This window comes from Podarcis tiliguerta (genome assembly GCF_965153285.1).
Source record: "Podarcis tiliguerta genome assembly, chromosome: 1".
Taxonomy (NCBI): Eukaryota; Metazoa; Chordata; class Lepidosauria; order Squamata; family Lacertidae; genus Podarcis; species Podarcis tiliguerta.
This window is the reverse complement of record NC_139534.1, coordinates 40,121,225-40,137,375: the sequence shown is the minus strand read 5'-3', so window position 1 is coordinate 40,137,375 and position 16,151 is coordinate 40,121,225. Positions and strand designations below refer to the sequence as shown.

Below are 16,151 nucleotides of genomic sequence, written 5' to 3'. Positions count from 1 at the left end.
GTTGGACTAGATGACCCTTGTGGTACCTTCCAACCTTAAAATTCTGTGATTCTAGTTTGGCCGCAGGAACTGATGCGACACTTACGCTGCAATATGATCCTGTTCTTGGAAGCATTTCCCAGGAAACCTCTATGCCTCTCTCATGCTCAGTTATGGCAGTCACAGCTTATGGCAGCCTTCCTTAGGTTGGTGGCCGGCAGAGATTTGGGACTACTGCTCCCATCAACCCCAGCCAGCTTGGGAAAGGCTGAACCATGGTCTCTATGGCTCCTATAATCCCCAAAGATCTATTATTCCAGCCTTTTCTCTTTCCCTGAAGAAAATGCAGCAACATGCTAACCAATAGCTTTGGGGTTCTTGCACTGAGGATAAAACCTAGCATTGATCCAAAAGGAAAGATTGCTGTAATGTATTTCTAGAGTTCTTTCACTGCCTCAGAGGAATAGCATTGGGCTGTGTGTGTGTGTGTGTGTGTGTGTGTACACGTTCACTATTAGAAGTATTTTGTAAGACATTTACCACACATCTAGGTACTTCTTCAACACAAGCTGCATATGCATGTGCACAGTCCTATAAAATGTGATTATCCTGGGACCAGATTACATGAAAGATCGCCTCCTGTCAAATTTATATACCTACCTAAATCTTAATAGTGGGGCTTTCCCCGACTTATTCCAAACAGCCCCTGAAATTGGTTCCAGGGAAAGGTCAGGAGAACCCCCAGAACAGTGTGTGGAGGAAGCAGGGATGGGATTGTTTGATCTAGCAAGTTGCAATGTCTGTGCTGAAAGAACAATTGGGAGAGTTTGGCACCGAATTCTACAAGTTTTTCTATTTTATTTTAATCATTTTTGTCGCTATATTTTTTGTAAGCTCCCCATGGAATAATTTATGATGGCAGATATACAAATTAAAAGAACATCAATAAGCAAGCAAAACAGACACTATCCAAAGCTCCATGCAATTTCAATATACCCAAAGTGCTTCACACAATCCGCATCGGTCCCATTCCTAATGGTGGAGCCTTTCTCACAACAGAAAAATATTGGGTGATCTCCACCCAGGCAGAGCTCTGTGGATTTGGGCAATTGAATAGAAGTATGTTTCATTCATTTCAGTGGAAGCTACTTCTATGTAAGTGACTGTAACTGCAGTTGACATGTAATAGAGCACAATTTTTTTCATGAAGATTGCAAAAGTATTAATATTAGTCCACTCTTGGCCAAACACAATATTAATAAATGTTATATAGTAACACTGAAAAGCCTGAATATGAATAGATTTTCTGTCTCACACATATATACATGTCCTTTGGGTAAGATTTGCTTTTTGCTGGGACCCAAGAAAGTTCAAAATGCCATTACAGATTTGACTGTGGATCTATATTTATTTATTTATTTGTTAAAAAACAGAGCTCATGTTGTAAATAGCTTATGAAATTGTTACACTGGGTGTTCACATCTGCATGCAGATTGTTTTGTATGGTTCATTAAGCAGTTAGAAGTGGTCAAATCCCTTCTCTGCAAAAGCATTTTCTGCAGCACAAGCCTTGACTTGCACATTTCATTATGAATAGCTTGTTAAACATCATGTTCCTGGTTCCATATGCAAGCATTCCAATAAATTGCAGGGGCAGTGAGCATTCTACAACCTTTGTAGCCAGCAGTTGAGAGGGCTGTGTGAAAAACTAGACAGAGAAGAATTACAGATTGCTCACAGAGAAGGTATTTAGATAGTACTGTAAACAACACACATCAGTACCTAAAGAGCATTTTTTGGTAGATCTCTTTCCTCCCAAATGTATTCCTGGTGTCTTGTCTATTTGGTCCCCAAACACATTTCTGTGTTAAATCTTGCAGTGTGTGTGTGTGTGTTTGTGTGTGTGTGTGTGTGGTAAAACATGACCAATTAATTGGGGTAGCTGTTAAAACATCATGTTCATGCATGAAAAGGTGATCATTACATGTACCAATGTGGAGCTACTCAATACGGTGGCTTTGATAGGGACAGGGAAGTCCTCTTCTGCAGAGGAGCTGCAGTGCATGTGGCTCCAGTGTGTGGTCTCAAGACTCATGAGTAAACAGGTCTGGATCTGGTCAGTGTCTGGATGAGTGAACACCTGTGAGTCACACGTACAGTGCCTTGGGTTCTATGATAGAATAAAAGTGGGATATGAATGTAAGGTAACAACAAACAATGCATTGGCATGCACAGAGAGTCCCTTTAGACATGTGCCGAATGCACAGTTGGTGGGAGCACACCTGTTAGGCACATTGGTGATGAGACTCACTCACATAGCCCTGTGACCACTACCACTACCACCCTACAGTTAAACAAACTTGGCATGTTCCATGTTTGAATGAATAGGGCTTCCCCCCAATCTTTCTGCTCAGTTACTTGCACCCCAAAACAAACTGGGATATTAAAACTAGTCACTGTTTGCTTAAGCATGAGATCCAAATGTATATCAAAATCCACATTTGAAGTAGCACTTGGCGATTTCCCACAAGCTCTCACTTCTTTGAAGGTTACTTCAAGATGTTTGGCTCTCTAGCATATATAGAAATGCAGGTGTGCAGGCGAATTTTTTTGAGGTTCCATAATTCTTCCTTTAACCCCAGTAACAGGCGTAGTACGAATGCCAGTGTTGTTTATTTTAGTGATGGTATTCAAAAAGTGTTGTATTGTTACTGTGTTTTAATTTATCCCCACTTCCTGTGTCTGATGGTAATAAGCTACCACCAGACACACCTAAAGAGCAGGAAAGCAACTTTGTTCAAAGGCGGCACTCACCTTGCAAAACCATTAGCGACCATGCCTGTCAAGGTGTTTTTCACCTGTCCTGCCCCACCTTGGGGTCTTCAGAAGGAGCAGCTGTTCCCTACGTGTGTTTTCTCTCACACACACACTCAAACACACTTTTGTGGGGAGTGCCCTTTGCCTTCTGTCAGCAACATGGATGTATTTGGCTTTTAATCTTTCTATTTTTCAGTTTTAAAAGTTGAGATTTTGTTGTCTTAATTTTTTCCAATTTGCTCTTTTTCCTTGAATTTTGTATTTCTCCATGGAACGGTTGTCAGTGCATGTTTTCATGCTAAAGAAGCCAGGAGTGGTCATTCAGCAGCTGGGCCCTCTCTCCTTCCTGCAGCACGATGATTGATTTTAACAAAGCAAAGCAAATGCAGTAGAGCTTTAATTGGGAGCACCTAGCGAGATACTTCTCTTTGATTTTTATTGGCAAATCATTTATGCTACAGTTCTTGCCTGCAAGGACAAACAATCAGATTAATTGCATGAAAGGTAATAAACGATTCGTAAACACTTTGCAATGGGATTAGTTTTCAGGTAATTAAGAGTAATGGCTTACCTTAGATGTATCTGGGTGACCATACCCCAGGTAGCAGCAGAGGTTTCAATAAGGTTACTTTCTGTGTGAAATTATACCACAAGGTGATAGATAACTGTAAGCACCTGATGGCATTTGCTTAACTCTGGGAGAACAGGGGGCTGCATCTCCCCTGGCAGCTCTCCAAGAGCTATCCAACACTTGGAACCAGCCTCTGTTGTCTGTCTCGCTTTTCTTATATGGTAGGGTGCAGAAATATATGCACTGCAGTCAGCTGGAGCTGTGCCAGAAGTATATTGGGCTAAAGCCACAGCAGAATTTAACTTCTGAGCTGTAATGGCTCAAGCCTTCAGCTGAATATTCAGGAGGAAAAATGAGTCTGTTCTCATGCTCTGACTCTGCCTGTCTCTTCTTCTCAAGTTCTGCCTTCGATGACAGCTACAAGGCAATAAAAGCATGCGCTCTTTAAAAAAAATAAAAACAACACTTCTGTCTCTGTAGTTAATGAGCTTTTAAATAGGAAAAATAGAACCCTCAATGTGATTTATGGAAGGATGTTGCTGAAAGAATCCTCAATATTTAGGGGGGGAGATAGAGGATTTGTGTTGTTCTTGTTACAGTACTTGCCCAGCTCATGGCACTTAAAAAAAAGTCCTTTGATTTCTTTTCTCCCCACCCAGTGAGGAGGCACAAGCTCATTACCATCAGTTAAATATAATCAAGGCTATCTAACTAAACTTTTTATGTGGATTTTATTTCAGTATTTAGAAGCATCTCTCCCCTGCTCTACTCTTCATTGCTTGTCTCATTTCACTTCACTTGGAATCAATAACAGTGCTGCTACTGATGTCAAATGGTCTAGAATTTGCCACTATTTTATGGCATAATTCTGCCATTCTTAATCACTTAAGTAACCCCCATTAGCCCCAGTGTCACTACCATCATGATGGAGTGTAGTGGGTTAAGACACTTACAAGTGTATGCTGACATAATTGCCCTTTATGAGCTTCTGAAGCTATTGAACTACTGGAGTCGCTGCCTGTTCACTTGGCCGCTGCTCAGAGGTCCCCATGCAATTGTGTCCTGGGGCAGACAGGGACATGTTGCATTCCTCATCTTCTTACCCCAGCCGACGGGCAGGATTTCTCATGGCCAGTCAAGGGGTCATCTGCAAAATGTCTCATCCTACAACAAGGTACTCTGAGGCATAACCATGTTTAACAGGACAATCAGCTTAATATTTTGTATACAGCAATAACAAAGAATTCTCCATTTCTTGGCATGTTTGATTGCAATAGTAGCAGCAGGAAGTAGCAATTCTGTACAGGTTGCTTGGAAGCAATTCTGACTGTGTTTGATGCATCTTAACTTCCTTTTCAGTGTGTTAGGGTTGCTGCTTTTGTTGAAGAGAGTGCCATATAATGAGATAGGTTAGTCTTAGGTAGGTGCACTACACCTGTTCTGAATCTGCAAAGTAGCTGGTCATTAAACCACATCAGAACTTTAGCTGGCCTTCCTCCGATGTGGCTGGCTAAGAAACATTTGTAGCATTTACACCTTCCCCACATGGGCACATACCCTCTCTCAAGGTAACAAAAAGAACTGGATTATTCCCATTTCATCCAAGCCACAATCCCAAGGGAGCCACATATGGTCTGACACCCAATACTGCTTGCAATATTCATCTATTTATGAGTTTAAGAAACTATTAATTGAACTTTATGTACATTAAATCAGTAACAGTATGACATGTTCAGTCTGCCAGCCTTCCACCAACCCACAGCCATGTAAAACTTTCATGTCTCAGTTTCTCTTTCTTGGTTCATCTCCTGAAGAAAGCCTTAACTGGGGAGGTTTACTAGTTCCTCATTTACTTAGTAGGAAAAGTGTATCATTTTAATGGTAATGGTTGTAATAGCTAGAGTTTTGGCTCATTCCAATCTAATGGTTCTTTGCTTACATTTATTCATTGCTAGATAAAGTAGGCACATGCAATGAGAAAATGAATTTGATTTGTTTAACAGGGTCAGTGGCCAATGGAACTTGATTTGAGTCTATCGTCTTCCTGCTGATTGGGTTGGAACATGTTTGCAACTTCTAACACACATTACTTTTCAGTAAATCTACATCCAATTTTCTTTTACACTAAAAGGCTGTTATTTCTTTTTTAAAAAATGTGTGTGTTCTATTGCTGTCTGACTTTTATAGAAATGTGACTTCTTACTGATTTTTGAGAATGATGGGAGATGTTTTCTGAGGCAGACACCATCTAATACAGGCATCCCCAAACTTGGCCGTCCAGATGTTTTGGGACTACAATTTCCATAATCTCTGACCTATGGTCCTGTTAGCTAGGGATGATGGGAGTTGTAGCCCCAAAACGTGTGGAGGGTCAAGATTGGGGGTGCCTGATATAATACCATCAGGAATTCCAGTCCTTCTCTAGTATAGCATGAAAAGTTGATGAAAGAAAACAGATGTAGCATTTTTTCCCATTGCTAGAGAATTTGATGAGCAGATTTGATGGGGAATACAAGAGAATATCCCATTGACCATTTCTGTTCACAAGCAGGTACAACAAAGTCCTTTCCATTTACTTAGGAAATCACTCAAGATCTGCTAACAAAAAATCAAATACACATCTTTTAACATATAGGTAATCTTTACCTTAACTCTTTTCCCCCCTAGCCATGTGATCCCAATATAATGCAAACACGGACTCGGCATGTACTGAGGTCTCCTTTAAATCCCAAGACCTGCCCTGATGGTTCACAAATGCGACCGTGTGTCCTGAATCAAAATTGTTTTCAGTTTCACTACAATTTAACAGGTAAGAACCCTTCACTTTTGCTGGAACAGAATTTAGTGCTATGCCTGTATCTGATGTGGAGAGAGGTGATGGCAAAGTGGTTGAGCATTAGAGACCCCAAGGCTTGTTAGGTGACTTATGCCAAGTTCTTGCTTTTCGGCAAAGCATATAGATTGTCTACTACCTTTATTTAGATGTTAGTTTTTTGAAACTTTGGAAAAACAAAGTACTTTGGACCCTGAAACACACTTTATGGGGGGGGGGGCAATTAAAAATATATGCATGTGTCCAGGAAACATTTAGAAGCTTGCCTGCATTTAAAAGTCGTTAGCTACAATTACCTGTGTTTTCAGTTACTGCCTCCTTAGAGCCCAATGTCATGCATGTTTACTTAAAGATAAGTCCTACTGAGTTCAAAATAACATATTATGTTAACATATTATATATATTTGTATGTGCAAGTGTCTCTAAATAGCAGCTGTCGAGGGCATTGATGTGGTTCAAGACCGTGGTATGGGTGGAAATAGCAGGCTAAGTCCCCACAAAGCTTGTCGAGTTTTTGTCCTGAAGTAAGAACTGCAGACAAAATAAAATAGGAGTATTTTTGTTTAAGTTTTCCTTTTTTGGGGATAGGGAGTCCTAAGTGGGTTGTAAAGGTTTATGCAGAGGCAAAATTCAAATGTCCAACTTTGACCATTAAATAAGGATGCTGCTGGTGATTCAAAATAAATGGGGAAAGTGTTCCATTAGGGCTTTTACAAAACATTATATTTCAGTAGCATTTACCTTAGGATCATTGCTGTGTATCACTTTGGTGCACTCTCTCCATAGAGATAGGCATGTAACAGCATAGAAGCAAATGAAACCATCACCTCTTGATATATTCAGCAGAAGCAAAACTTAATGTCCTAGTGCAAAACCCACTGCCATGCATAGAGTGCAGAATCAAAAGCCAGTACTAGATTTTTCCATTCATTGTAACATTGGGTAATCTCTGTGCATGCAAAATAAGGTGTATAGACAACTTTTCCCCATTGAAATGAATGGGGAATGCCACATATGCAAGAGTTTTACATCTAATTTGGTGTGAAGTTAGCTATGAAGTTGTGTGTATGTTTAGAAAATTCTTCAAAAGTCAATAGGAAAGAATATGGCTTGATTTTCATATTCTGGTAACCAGCATGGAAAACACATCCATCCATACAAACTGAACATTTTAAAGAGCATTGAGAGGCAAAAGCACAACACCTTGGTGAATAATCTTTTTACTTACACTTTGAAGATGGAAGAGACTTCCAATTACTTATGATTTATAGTCATTTTCAACATTACCTTTGCAGAATGATACAGTGAAGATCAACAGCCTCTTTAAATTGTTTACACTGGCTTGAAGAAGACATTAATGTTTCAAAAGCACTTTATTTTTTAGAATGAAACATGGCTTGCTTTGTCAGACAAAATTCAATTGGAGGTTGTGACAAGCTTTGCTTTGAAGCAGTAACACTTCAGAAAATGGTTATAACTTTATTATCCAGGGGACAGTCTAGAACTTGATAATGCATGGACTGCTTTTAAATCCTACATTTTATCACCACTGGACAATTTGCAGTATACTCGGGGTGTGTGTGTTATTTTTCAGGGCCACTTCAGATTGTCCATAGGTGACTAGGCATAATTTAAGAATAATGATAATAATAATAACCTCTTTCCTTGACTTCTGTATGCTCCTATCAAGCAAATATAGTTTCATCAAGCTTAGAAATTAAAGATTTCTCCAACAGCGGATGGCATAACTAATTGCTGACGTTTCTTATAGACTGGAGCACATGCCAGCTAAATGAAAATGCAACCTGTGGACAAGGGATTAGGAATCGCCTTCTGAGCTGTGTTCGGAGTGATGGGAAAGTCGTGGCTATGACCTACTGTGAGCAGGTAAGGTTTCATGTATACCACTAGTGCAGGTGTGCAGCAGTAGGATGTGCCATGTAGGACTTGTGCCATGTAGGAAAGAATCTGGCTTTCCAGCAAAGCTTGGTTTTTAAAAAATCTCATCTGTCTCATTAAATGAGTTGAAATTTTCTTAGTAATTATTTATTCCTCTTGCTGCTGTCTGGTTACCATGCAGCTCAGCATTCTGAATCTTCTAGATATGGTTTCATTGCAGTCCTAGGATCTTCATTTGTAGCCTGTGTAGGATCCAAAACCCAAGAAAGACACATGTAGGGTAAAACCTGGAAAAATTTTAGGCCTACACCCGTGTTACACAATTGGCTTTTTTTCTTGTTCTTTTCATTAGATGCAGGAGTGACTAGCAAGTGGTCTTTCAAAGGTTTTGCCACTGTTTTTGTCCTTGTCTTTGAAAGCAATGTGCAAGGTGGATGCAACACACACATGAGTTATACATTGGAAGTCCATGGGGCTTACTTCTGAGTAGACATGTATAGGATTGCACAGAGTGTTTCTACATTGTGACCACACAGTCCAGGTGCAGTTAGTGGCATAACGGGAACACCTTTGAGGGGGGTGGCGTACCCAAGCAAGCCACCTTAATTCATTTAGATGGGTGTTGGCTTGCTAAAAGCTAGAAGCATTTTTCATTCCTTCCCAGCCACTGGTGACAAGTAACTCATTCTCTGCTTGCTTACAGCTAAATTTGGAAACCCCTGCACAAATGGTTGTTGACTGCCTTGTGGAATGCGTCGTCAGCTGCCAGTTCTCTGAGTGGTCCGCCTGGTCAGAATGTTCACATACGTGTGGCCTTGCAGGTAACCATCCGTCAATGTTCTATCTACGTTTCTTAGAATAGAAATATACTATAAAGCACACCATCAATAATAAATGCTCCGTTTCTGAGCACAAGGTTATGAAATTACATAGGCTTAGATGCAGAGACAGGCTGGAAGAAGGGGCTGAGGGGAAGGTGATTTTCTTCCACATGTGCTCTCTTAGTGACAGTCCTTTTCCTGCAGAGGATGTGAAGTAAGGGACTGCAGACCTTATCTGTGGTGAGGTCTCTAGAGCTTACTGGAGGGTGATTCCTGAAATACAGCATGCCAGCTACAAAGTTAGATGACCTTAGCAGCAGCCTCACTCATTCAGGTGGACGTTACTCTGAGGCAGACAATGGACAGACTTCCTCATCTTCTGTCCAAAAGTCATAAGGCTATTCAGATGTTGCCAAGGAAGAGCTCCCATATCTTGTGCATAATACAGTGGTACCTCGGGTTACAGACACTTCAGGTTACAGACTCCGCTAACCCAGAAATAGTACCTCGGGTTAAGAACTTTGCTTCAGGATGAGAACAGAAAGTGTGCTCTGGCAGTGCGGCAGCAACAGGAGGCCCCATTAGCTAAAGTGGTACCTCAGGTTAAGAACAGTTTCAGGTTAAGAATGGACCTCCGGAACGAATTAAGTACTTAACCCGAAGTACCACTGTAATATAGGCAGTGGTCCATTTGATATCATGTGTTCCCTCTTTAAGCGGGGGCAATATATAATTGAGTCTTGCTGCAGATGTGAAACTGGGATTTTTCATTACATCTGCAAGTCTGTTGCCCAAATCAGACTTGGTGTGAGACTTTTTTCCCCTCTTCAAGAAGCACAATGGAAATAAATCGGAATAAGCACTTTTGGAAAATGAAAGATAGCCATATTCAGTTTCTGTTATCAACACCAATGCCCACAGCACCTCTGCCATATACATCATTTCACAAACTATGGTATAAAGTTTATATCATGGTGATATATTTTAGTGACCCATGGGACTGCTCCAGTTGTTTTCAGTTCAGGCTTTATGTTATGGAACGGTACACAAAATATGATTTGCTCCTGTTGCTGCACTACAGGTGGGAGGTGTTTTCCGTGACTGGTGGTAAAACGTTTTGATTTCTTTCTATAGCTTTCAACCAACAGAATTTTGTGTGTGTGTGTGTGTGTGTGTGTGTGTCCAGCCCAGTTCTATGCAGCCCATTTAAAGTAAAATATGAGATGTTTCTGTAGCTGTACATTGTTCTGTGGATACCATTAGCTCTCAGTGTGTGTTTTTTACTCATTGTAATACTGTTAGATGAATATTTATTCATATAAGCATTGATGTAAAAGGCATATCAGCAATTCACACTAGCAAAATGCATAGCTGTCAACTTTTCCCTTTTCTTGCAAGGAATCCTACTCAGATTAAGGGAATTTCCCTTTAAAAAAGGAAAAAGTTGACAGCTATGGTGCAATGTGACTTCCTCCTGGCCTCTCCTTCATAGCTCACCCCCAAAATCTGCTTCGGAGGGTTGGGAGAACCCTCAGAATAGAAGGGGGGAATCATTCATTGGGAATGCAAAACAGCTTGTGCTGATGGAACAATCTCCTTAGCGCTACATGTAGCCCAATGTTTTGACAATGCAAATGCAAAATGTGCATATTTCAAATGACTATAAGGTAATTAACTCAAAATTAAAACATTGTTGAAAAGGTCCACAGGAATTCCACAGGAATACTGAGGCAGCTGGTCAATTGTTCCATTTGAGGAGAAATCAGCAAGACCCTCAAACTACTGCTGCCTTTAAAACACGAAAAACTTTTTGACTTCAGCTGTGGAAGATAAGAGATGTAGACTTTCTAGGTGTAAATGCAGGAGGTTGTTCTGGATTGGCATTTTTTAACCACAGACAAGCATTATAGTTCCATGTGGGTTTCCGAGGAGATTAATTTCTATGCATAGTTAGGCGTTTACATGCAGAACTTCAGCAATCATATTTTGTTCTGCAACAGATTGTTGGATTAGGGCCTGGGAGACCAAGATTCAAACCCCCACTCAGCCATGAAGCTCACTGGCTGACTTTGGGCCAATCACTGCCTCTCAGCACCACCTACCTCACAGGGTTGTTGTGGTGTTGTAGGAGAAGGAAGAGGACCATGCACACCACCTTGATCTCCTTGGAGATAAGATGGGATATCAATGCAATAAACAAACTATAAACAATTCTCAATGGCCTGATGGTCTTTTCGTTCCTGTATGTGGCAATTTCTTGAGGCCTACAATAATAAACACCATGCTACTGGTAGCAAGAAGCCAAATTTGCTTCTTGGGCACACGAAGAAAAATACTTGCCCATATCAATATTACTAGTTTCTATGTTTGAATATATGAAAACATCCTCCAGATTCTTGATGCATCTGAATCCAAATCTGACAGGTCAATAATGCCCTGATATGATGTCCAAAATATTGTTTTGGTATAGTTTATTTAATATAAAAGCAGGAAGTGTAGCTACACTGGGCACTTAAACCAGTTCAAATATTAGGGCTCCCCACCTCCACATATTGTGATTCTTTTAATGTTTTTTATTTGCAATTTCTCCCTCCAACACAAAATTACAATTTTCAAAGTTCAATGTTTAGGACATAGTAGTTTAGAGTCTTTACAATTGCTCCACATTTCTCGTGCTGGTGATGTGTCCAAAGAGAGCCTTTATTTCAAACCGAGGTTGAGGCAACAGGTTTCAGTGCTGAGAATAGTCAGAAAGAAGGAAAACATTTCCCTCCCGCCCCCCCTCGTTCTTGCTGCCACTAGATGTTACTAGAATATAGGAAGAGCAGCAGAGTGGTGGTGAACATGGACTGAACTTATAGATTCCACATACACAGATAATCCCATGGGAGGCTGTCTCTTTCAGAAAACTCCTTTTAAACCTGAGTCCCTCACTGCTTTCATTGTGTAATGATTTATTTATAGTATGTACAGAAGGATGATGGCAGAGAAGAGACAAACCCAAGAAGAACAGGGCGAACCTGTGAGGTTTTTTTCTGATCAAAAATAGCTCTTAGGGAAATATTTCAGGGGGTGGTGCAGCTAGGGATCCCAAAAGTCTTTGGCACACAAGGTGATCTCATGGGTCCACTATGCCGTCAAGTGCTTATGCCATCATTGCAAAGCAGTGCCAAACTGATAGCAAACAAAGGAACAAGTTTCAGTTGCACACCAGAAACTGCCAATCTGCCAGTTTTTTACATTGGAACAACATCCTTTCAAATGAATTTATAACTTTAACTTCATAATGCTATTATTTCTCCACAGGATCTAAGCTGCATGGCCCTTGCCTGTTGGGGTTTGCTGTTCATGCAAAGTGACCCCTCACCATGTTTCCATTCATGTGATCCTAGTTCTCTAGACACAGGGCAAGAGGCCTTGTGCTGGCAGCTTGCAGAGTTTAAGAGTCACAACAAAGAAATCCAGTGCAACAGTTACACCAGCAGATGCTGGTTCTTGTTGTAAAGTAGTACAGTGGTACCTTGGGTTACAGACGCTTCAGGTTACAGACTCCGCTAACCCAGAAATAGTACCTCGGGTTAAGAACTTTGCTTCAGGATGAGAACAGAAATCATGCAGTGCAGCGCGGCAGCAGCAGGATGCCCCATTAACTAAAGTGGCACCTCAGGTTAAGAACAGTTTCAGGTTAAGAACAGACCTTCAGAACGAATTAAGTTCTTAGCCCGAGGTACCACTGTATTGCGCAACAATATTCTGCCAGTGCAAGAATGCTCCTCAATGACCTTAATTAAGTGACAACTTCCCTTGTCCCACTGTTTTCCCCTGGAGAAAACCACTCTTTAGTGCTCAGTTGGAACAAACAGCAATTCACCCCCCCCCCCCTGCAAATTGCTTCTTGTTCTGATTTAGAGCTAAAGAGCAGAAAACCACTTGGATGTGCTTTCTAGGCATGGGACAAGCAGAAGTATGGATGAGTCCGTAGTGTTATGCATTGGATACAACCCAGTGATACAGCCCAGTGCCATATATATTGATATATGAGATCTAACTTCCTTATTTCAGTCTTTGTATACTCCACATTCTGTACCTTGATTGTATACTGTGGTGGCCAGAATCCTTTTGGAGGGGACAGTGAAGGCAATGGTGGTGGGGCATTTATTTTGGGCACTCTATTGATCTCATTGAAGGTGTTCTAAAATGCTACCTCTTTTGCAAGTGTAACGTTATGGCAACATCAGTAGCAAATCTGATCTTTGTGCAAGAATAGAGTTCCAACTAAGAACCAGTCTTCCCCACCCATTCCTTGAACCCATTTTTCCTTCTTGTGCTGTTGGTGTTCAGCCACTGGCAGTAGTTCCTGTTGATGGAATGGCAGAACTCTACTACTGTGTCTTTTACTTCTGACCGTGCAATGGGAATGAGGGGTCACCACCATCCCAAAAGGCATTTGGGCAGTGGAGTTATTGTTTTCCTACTAGAAGGATGGTGCTTGTGCTGTTTAACTTGCTCATTCACAACTTATGCAAAAGCAGAGGTGTTTGCAGATGGAACCAAATTACTGTGATGAGGAATGTTTTACTCAACACATAACTTAAGTTGTAGAATTCATATTTACAAGATGTGGTGACGTCAAGTAGCTTAAATGGTTTTAGTAACGGATAAGGCAAGTTCATGCGGGATGGCTGATCAGTCATTGTCTATTTTCCATGGTAGCTACAAATCGATTCTTAATGTTCCAGATATGATCTTCCCAGGACAGCCAGCTCTCCACTACTGTAGGCAGAATACTAGGCAAGATGGACTTTGAATATGATTGACAGAATGGCGTCCCTAGCATATTAGCAAATAGGATGGTTGCAGCTGTTGTTAGAAGAGTGTTTTTCCCCCCCGGAAGTGAACATTTACAATTTAAGAACTATGTATTTTTTCCCAATTTGCCAAAAGGATATGCAAATAACAGCATGGATAAAAGCAAAGGACTTCATTAATTTCAAACAGTTTTTCAATATCTTGCCTCAACAGACTTAACTTAAAAGACAGTTCTGAGTATAAAATGCTTGGGTTCTTTGTCAATTTCTAAGGAAACTGGTGGAACACCAAGGCTCCTGAGAAAACTCTAAACCTAATGAGTAAAATAATAATATTGGCTATTATCCCATGTATGGTTAGGCTGCATAAATTCCACTGAAGCCAAGTAATATGCAAAATTGTAACCATCATTAGAAAGAATCCTTTACCAAAGATTGAAAACTGCCACTTAACTTGTTGAGTTCTGTGGCAGCATTTCCATTCAAACTCCACATGCAATTTCCCAGAAGAATCCAATTAAAATGACTTTTTTTAAAAAAAAAATTTGCAGACTTTTAAAAGAATGAGTCGTGAAATCACACTAATAAAAGGGAAAAGAAATGGAAACGGGAAACCATGGACTTCAAGCTATATCAGAATGTACATAATGAAATGCCCTGTTGCCTGAGTTATTACCTATGCTGCTGCTGCTGCTGCTAATTATTAGATTTCTATATACCACCCTTCATTCGAGGATCACAGGGCAGTTTGCAATATAAATGAATCTGTATTTTTAATAGTGATAGATACATGTTTTCTTCACCCAAGCATGCCTGCTATGTGTTGTTAATTAGTAGCAGCTGATAGAAATGCTTCACTGTTTCCTTAATTAAACTCATTTTTAAGTTCCATCTCTTTAGGCAAAGGCTTAATAGAACTGATGACAAACTAGCATATTGTGCTGCTTTCATGTTCTTCTATGGCAAGTTAATCAATAAAGATAAGGTGGATCATAATGAAGTATTGCAGAAGCAAAAAATCCTTATTATTAAGCTCATTTCCCCTTTCATAATTAACCTTAATGAAAACGATGGCTTGCAAAGTATATAAATGCAGAATATAAAGTAGTGCTGGTGAACTTGTTTAGTCATCCCCTTGTTTATATTTTAGGTTAATCATATGTTTATTTTAAAACATATCTTAGCATACTTTCTGGTGAATATTTCTTTGTATATGTGATAGACTTCATTAAATCTCAAAATCATGATGTAGCGGGGAATATTCCCCAAAATTAATAATTATGGCAGTGCTGTGTTTCACAGTAACAATTGCCATATGTTTCCACTGCCTCTTTCCCCCCTCCAGATGAAGTTTGAGTTTTACGACCAAATTACATTTATTGTTGCTGAAAAATTGCAAGCATTGTAATGGCCATTACTGTCCATAACCACTTTTACAATTTCCATTAAGAACCTATTTATTTTCAGCGAAATATCCCTAACTCGGTGAATAGAAAAAGAAATTAGGTTACCATTTCTGGAATAATAGTGCTGAATGCCATTCATTAAAGTATCAGCTATCTCATTTTTTAATCCTCTGCTGCCCAGGCACAGAGGACGACCCAGAGAAGAAATGTTTTCTCTTACACTATTCCAATTAGAAGACAGCTTGTTATTGAAATGGAAAGAGTTTCCTGAATGGTAGCCATGTAATTCGGAAGACTGTGTTAAACTGGCAGGCTTTCTGTCTTTATCAAGTTGAGTAACCAACAGAGGCTCTCATTAAGGGAAGGAGAGGGCAGATCTGCCAGGGACGTAAGCAAGAAACATCCTATTACAGTCTTCAGACACTGAATGTTCATATGCTCTTATTAATATAACAACACCATTGGTATTATAGCTCCAGCAATGTTCTGCAGGCCCAGGACTTTGCCTTCTTGCCGTGATTCCCCATTAGCTTGGAGGGAGGGGGTATTCTTCCATCCTTCTGCCCCAAAGGAAGTGCACATAGAAAATAGAACTGTAGAGTTGGAACGGACCACAAGGATCATCTAGTCCAACTGTAGCGGTTTCATTTCCATTAAAGTACATAAGGAATTTTGTGTGTGTGTGTGTGTTTGTGTGGTGCTAAATACTCTTGAGTATGACATTGGGACATTCATGATCCACAGCTTGATGTGCAGTAAGGCTTCTTATTCTCTGTTGTAAGAGGGAAAAGCCAGCCCTTACATGATGATTCATAGGCAGAGTGGCAGCTGGAACCTCTTAGGAGTGGCAGCGGGTGAGTCAGGGAGAGAATTTTGTAAGCGCCTTTGCTTCCCCAGTAATTGTTGCATCTGCTCCCAGCAACAGAGGTTGCAAGGGACAGAGTTCCTATGTGATTTGAGCCTCCGCAGGCAGCTCTGAGAACTTCGCTAATACAGTGTATGATCAGTTTAAGAATA

The 16,151-nt window shown here is 40.4% G+C and overlaps 1 protein-coding gene across 7 annotated transcripts in view; it reads left to right on the top strand.

Annotated features, from left to right (window-relative positions):
- THSD7B (thrombospondin type 1 domain containing 7B) overlaps window positions 1-16,151 on the top strand; it is a 428,797-nt gene that overhangs the window by 399,038 nt on the left and 13,608 nt on the right. For all 7 annotated transcript variants that reach the window (XM_083405406.1, XM_083405404.1, XM_083405403.1 and 4 more), the window contains 3 exons: window positions 6,035-6,176; window positions 7,972-8,087; window positions 8,803-8,920. In XM_083405406.1, the coding sequence (XP_083261532.1) occupies window positions 6,035-6,176; window positions 7,972-8,087; window positions 8,803-8,920 (376 nt within the window). The remainder of the gene's footprint in view (window positions 1-6,034; window positions 6,177-7,971; window positions 8,088-8,802; window positions 8,921-16,151) is intronic.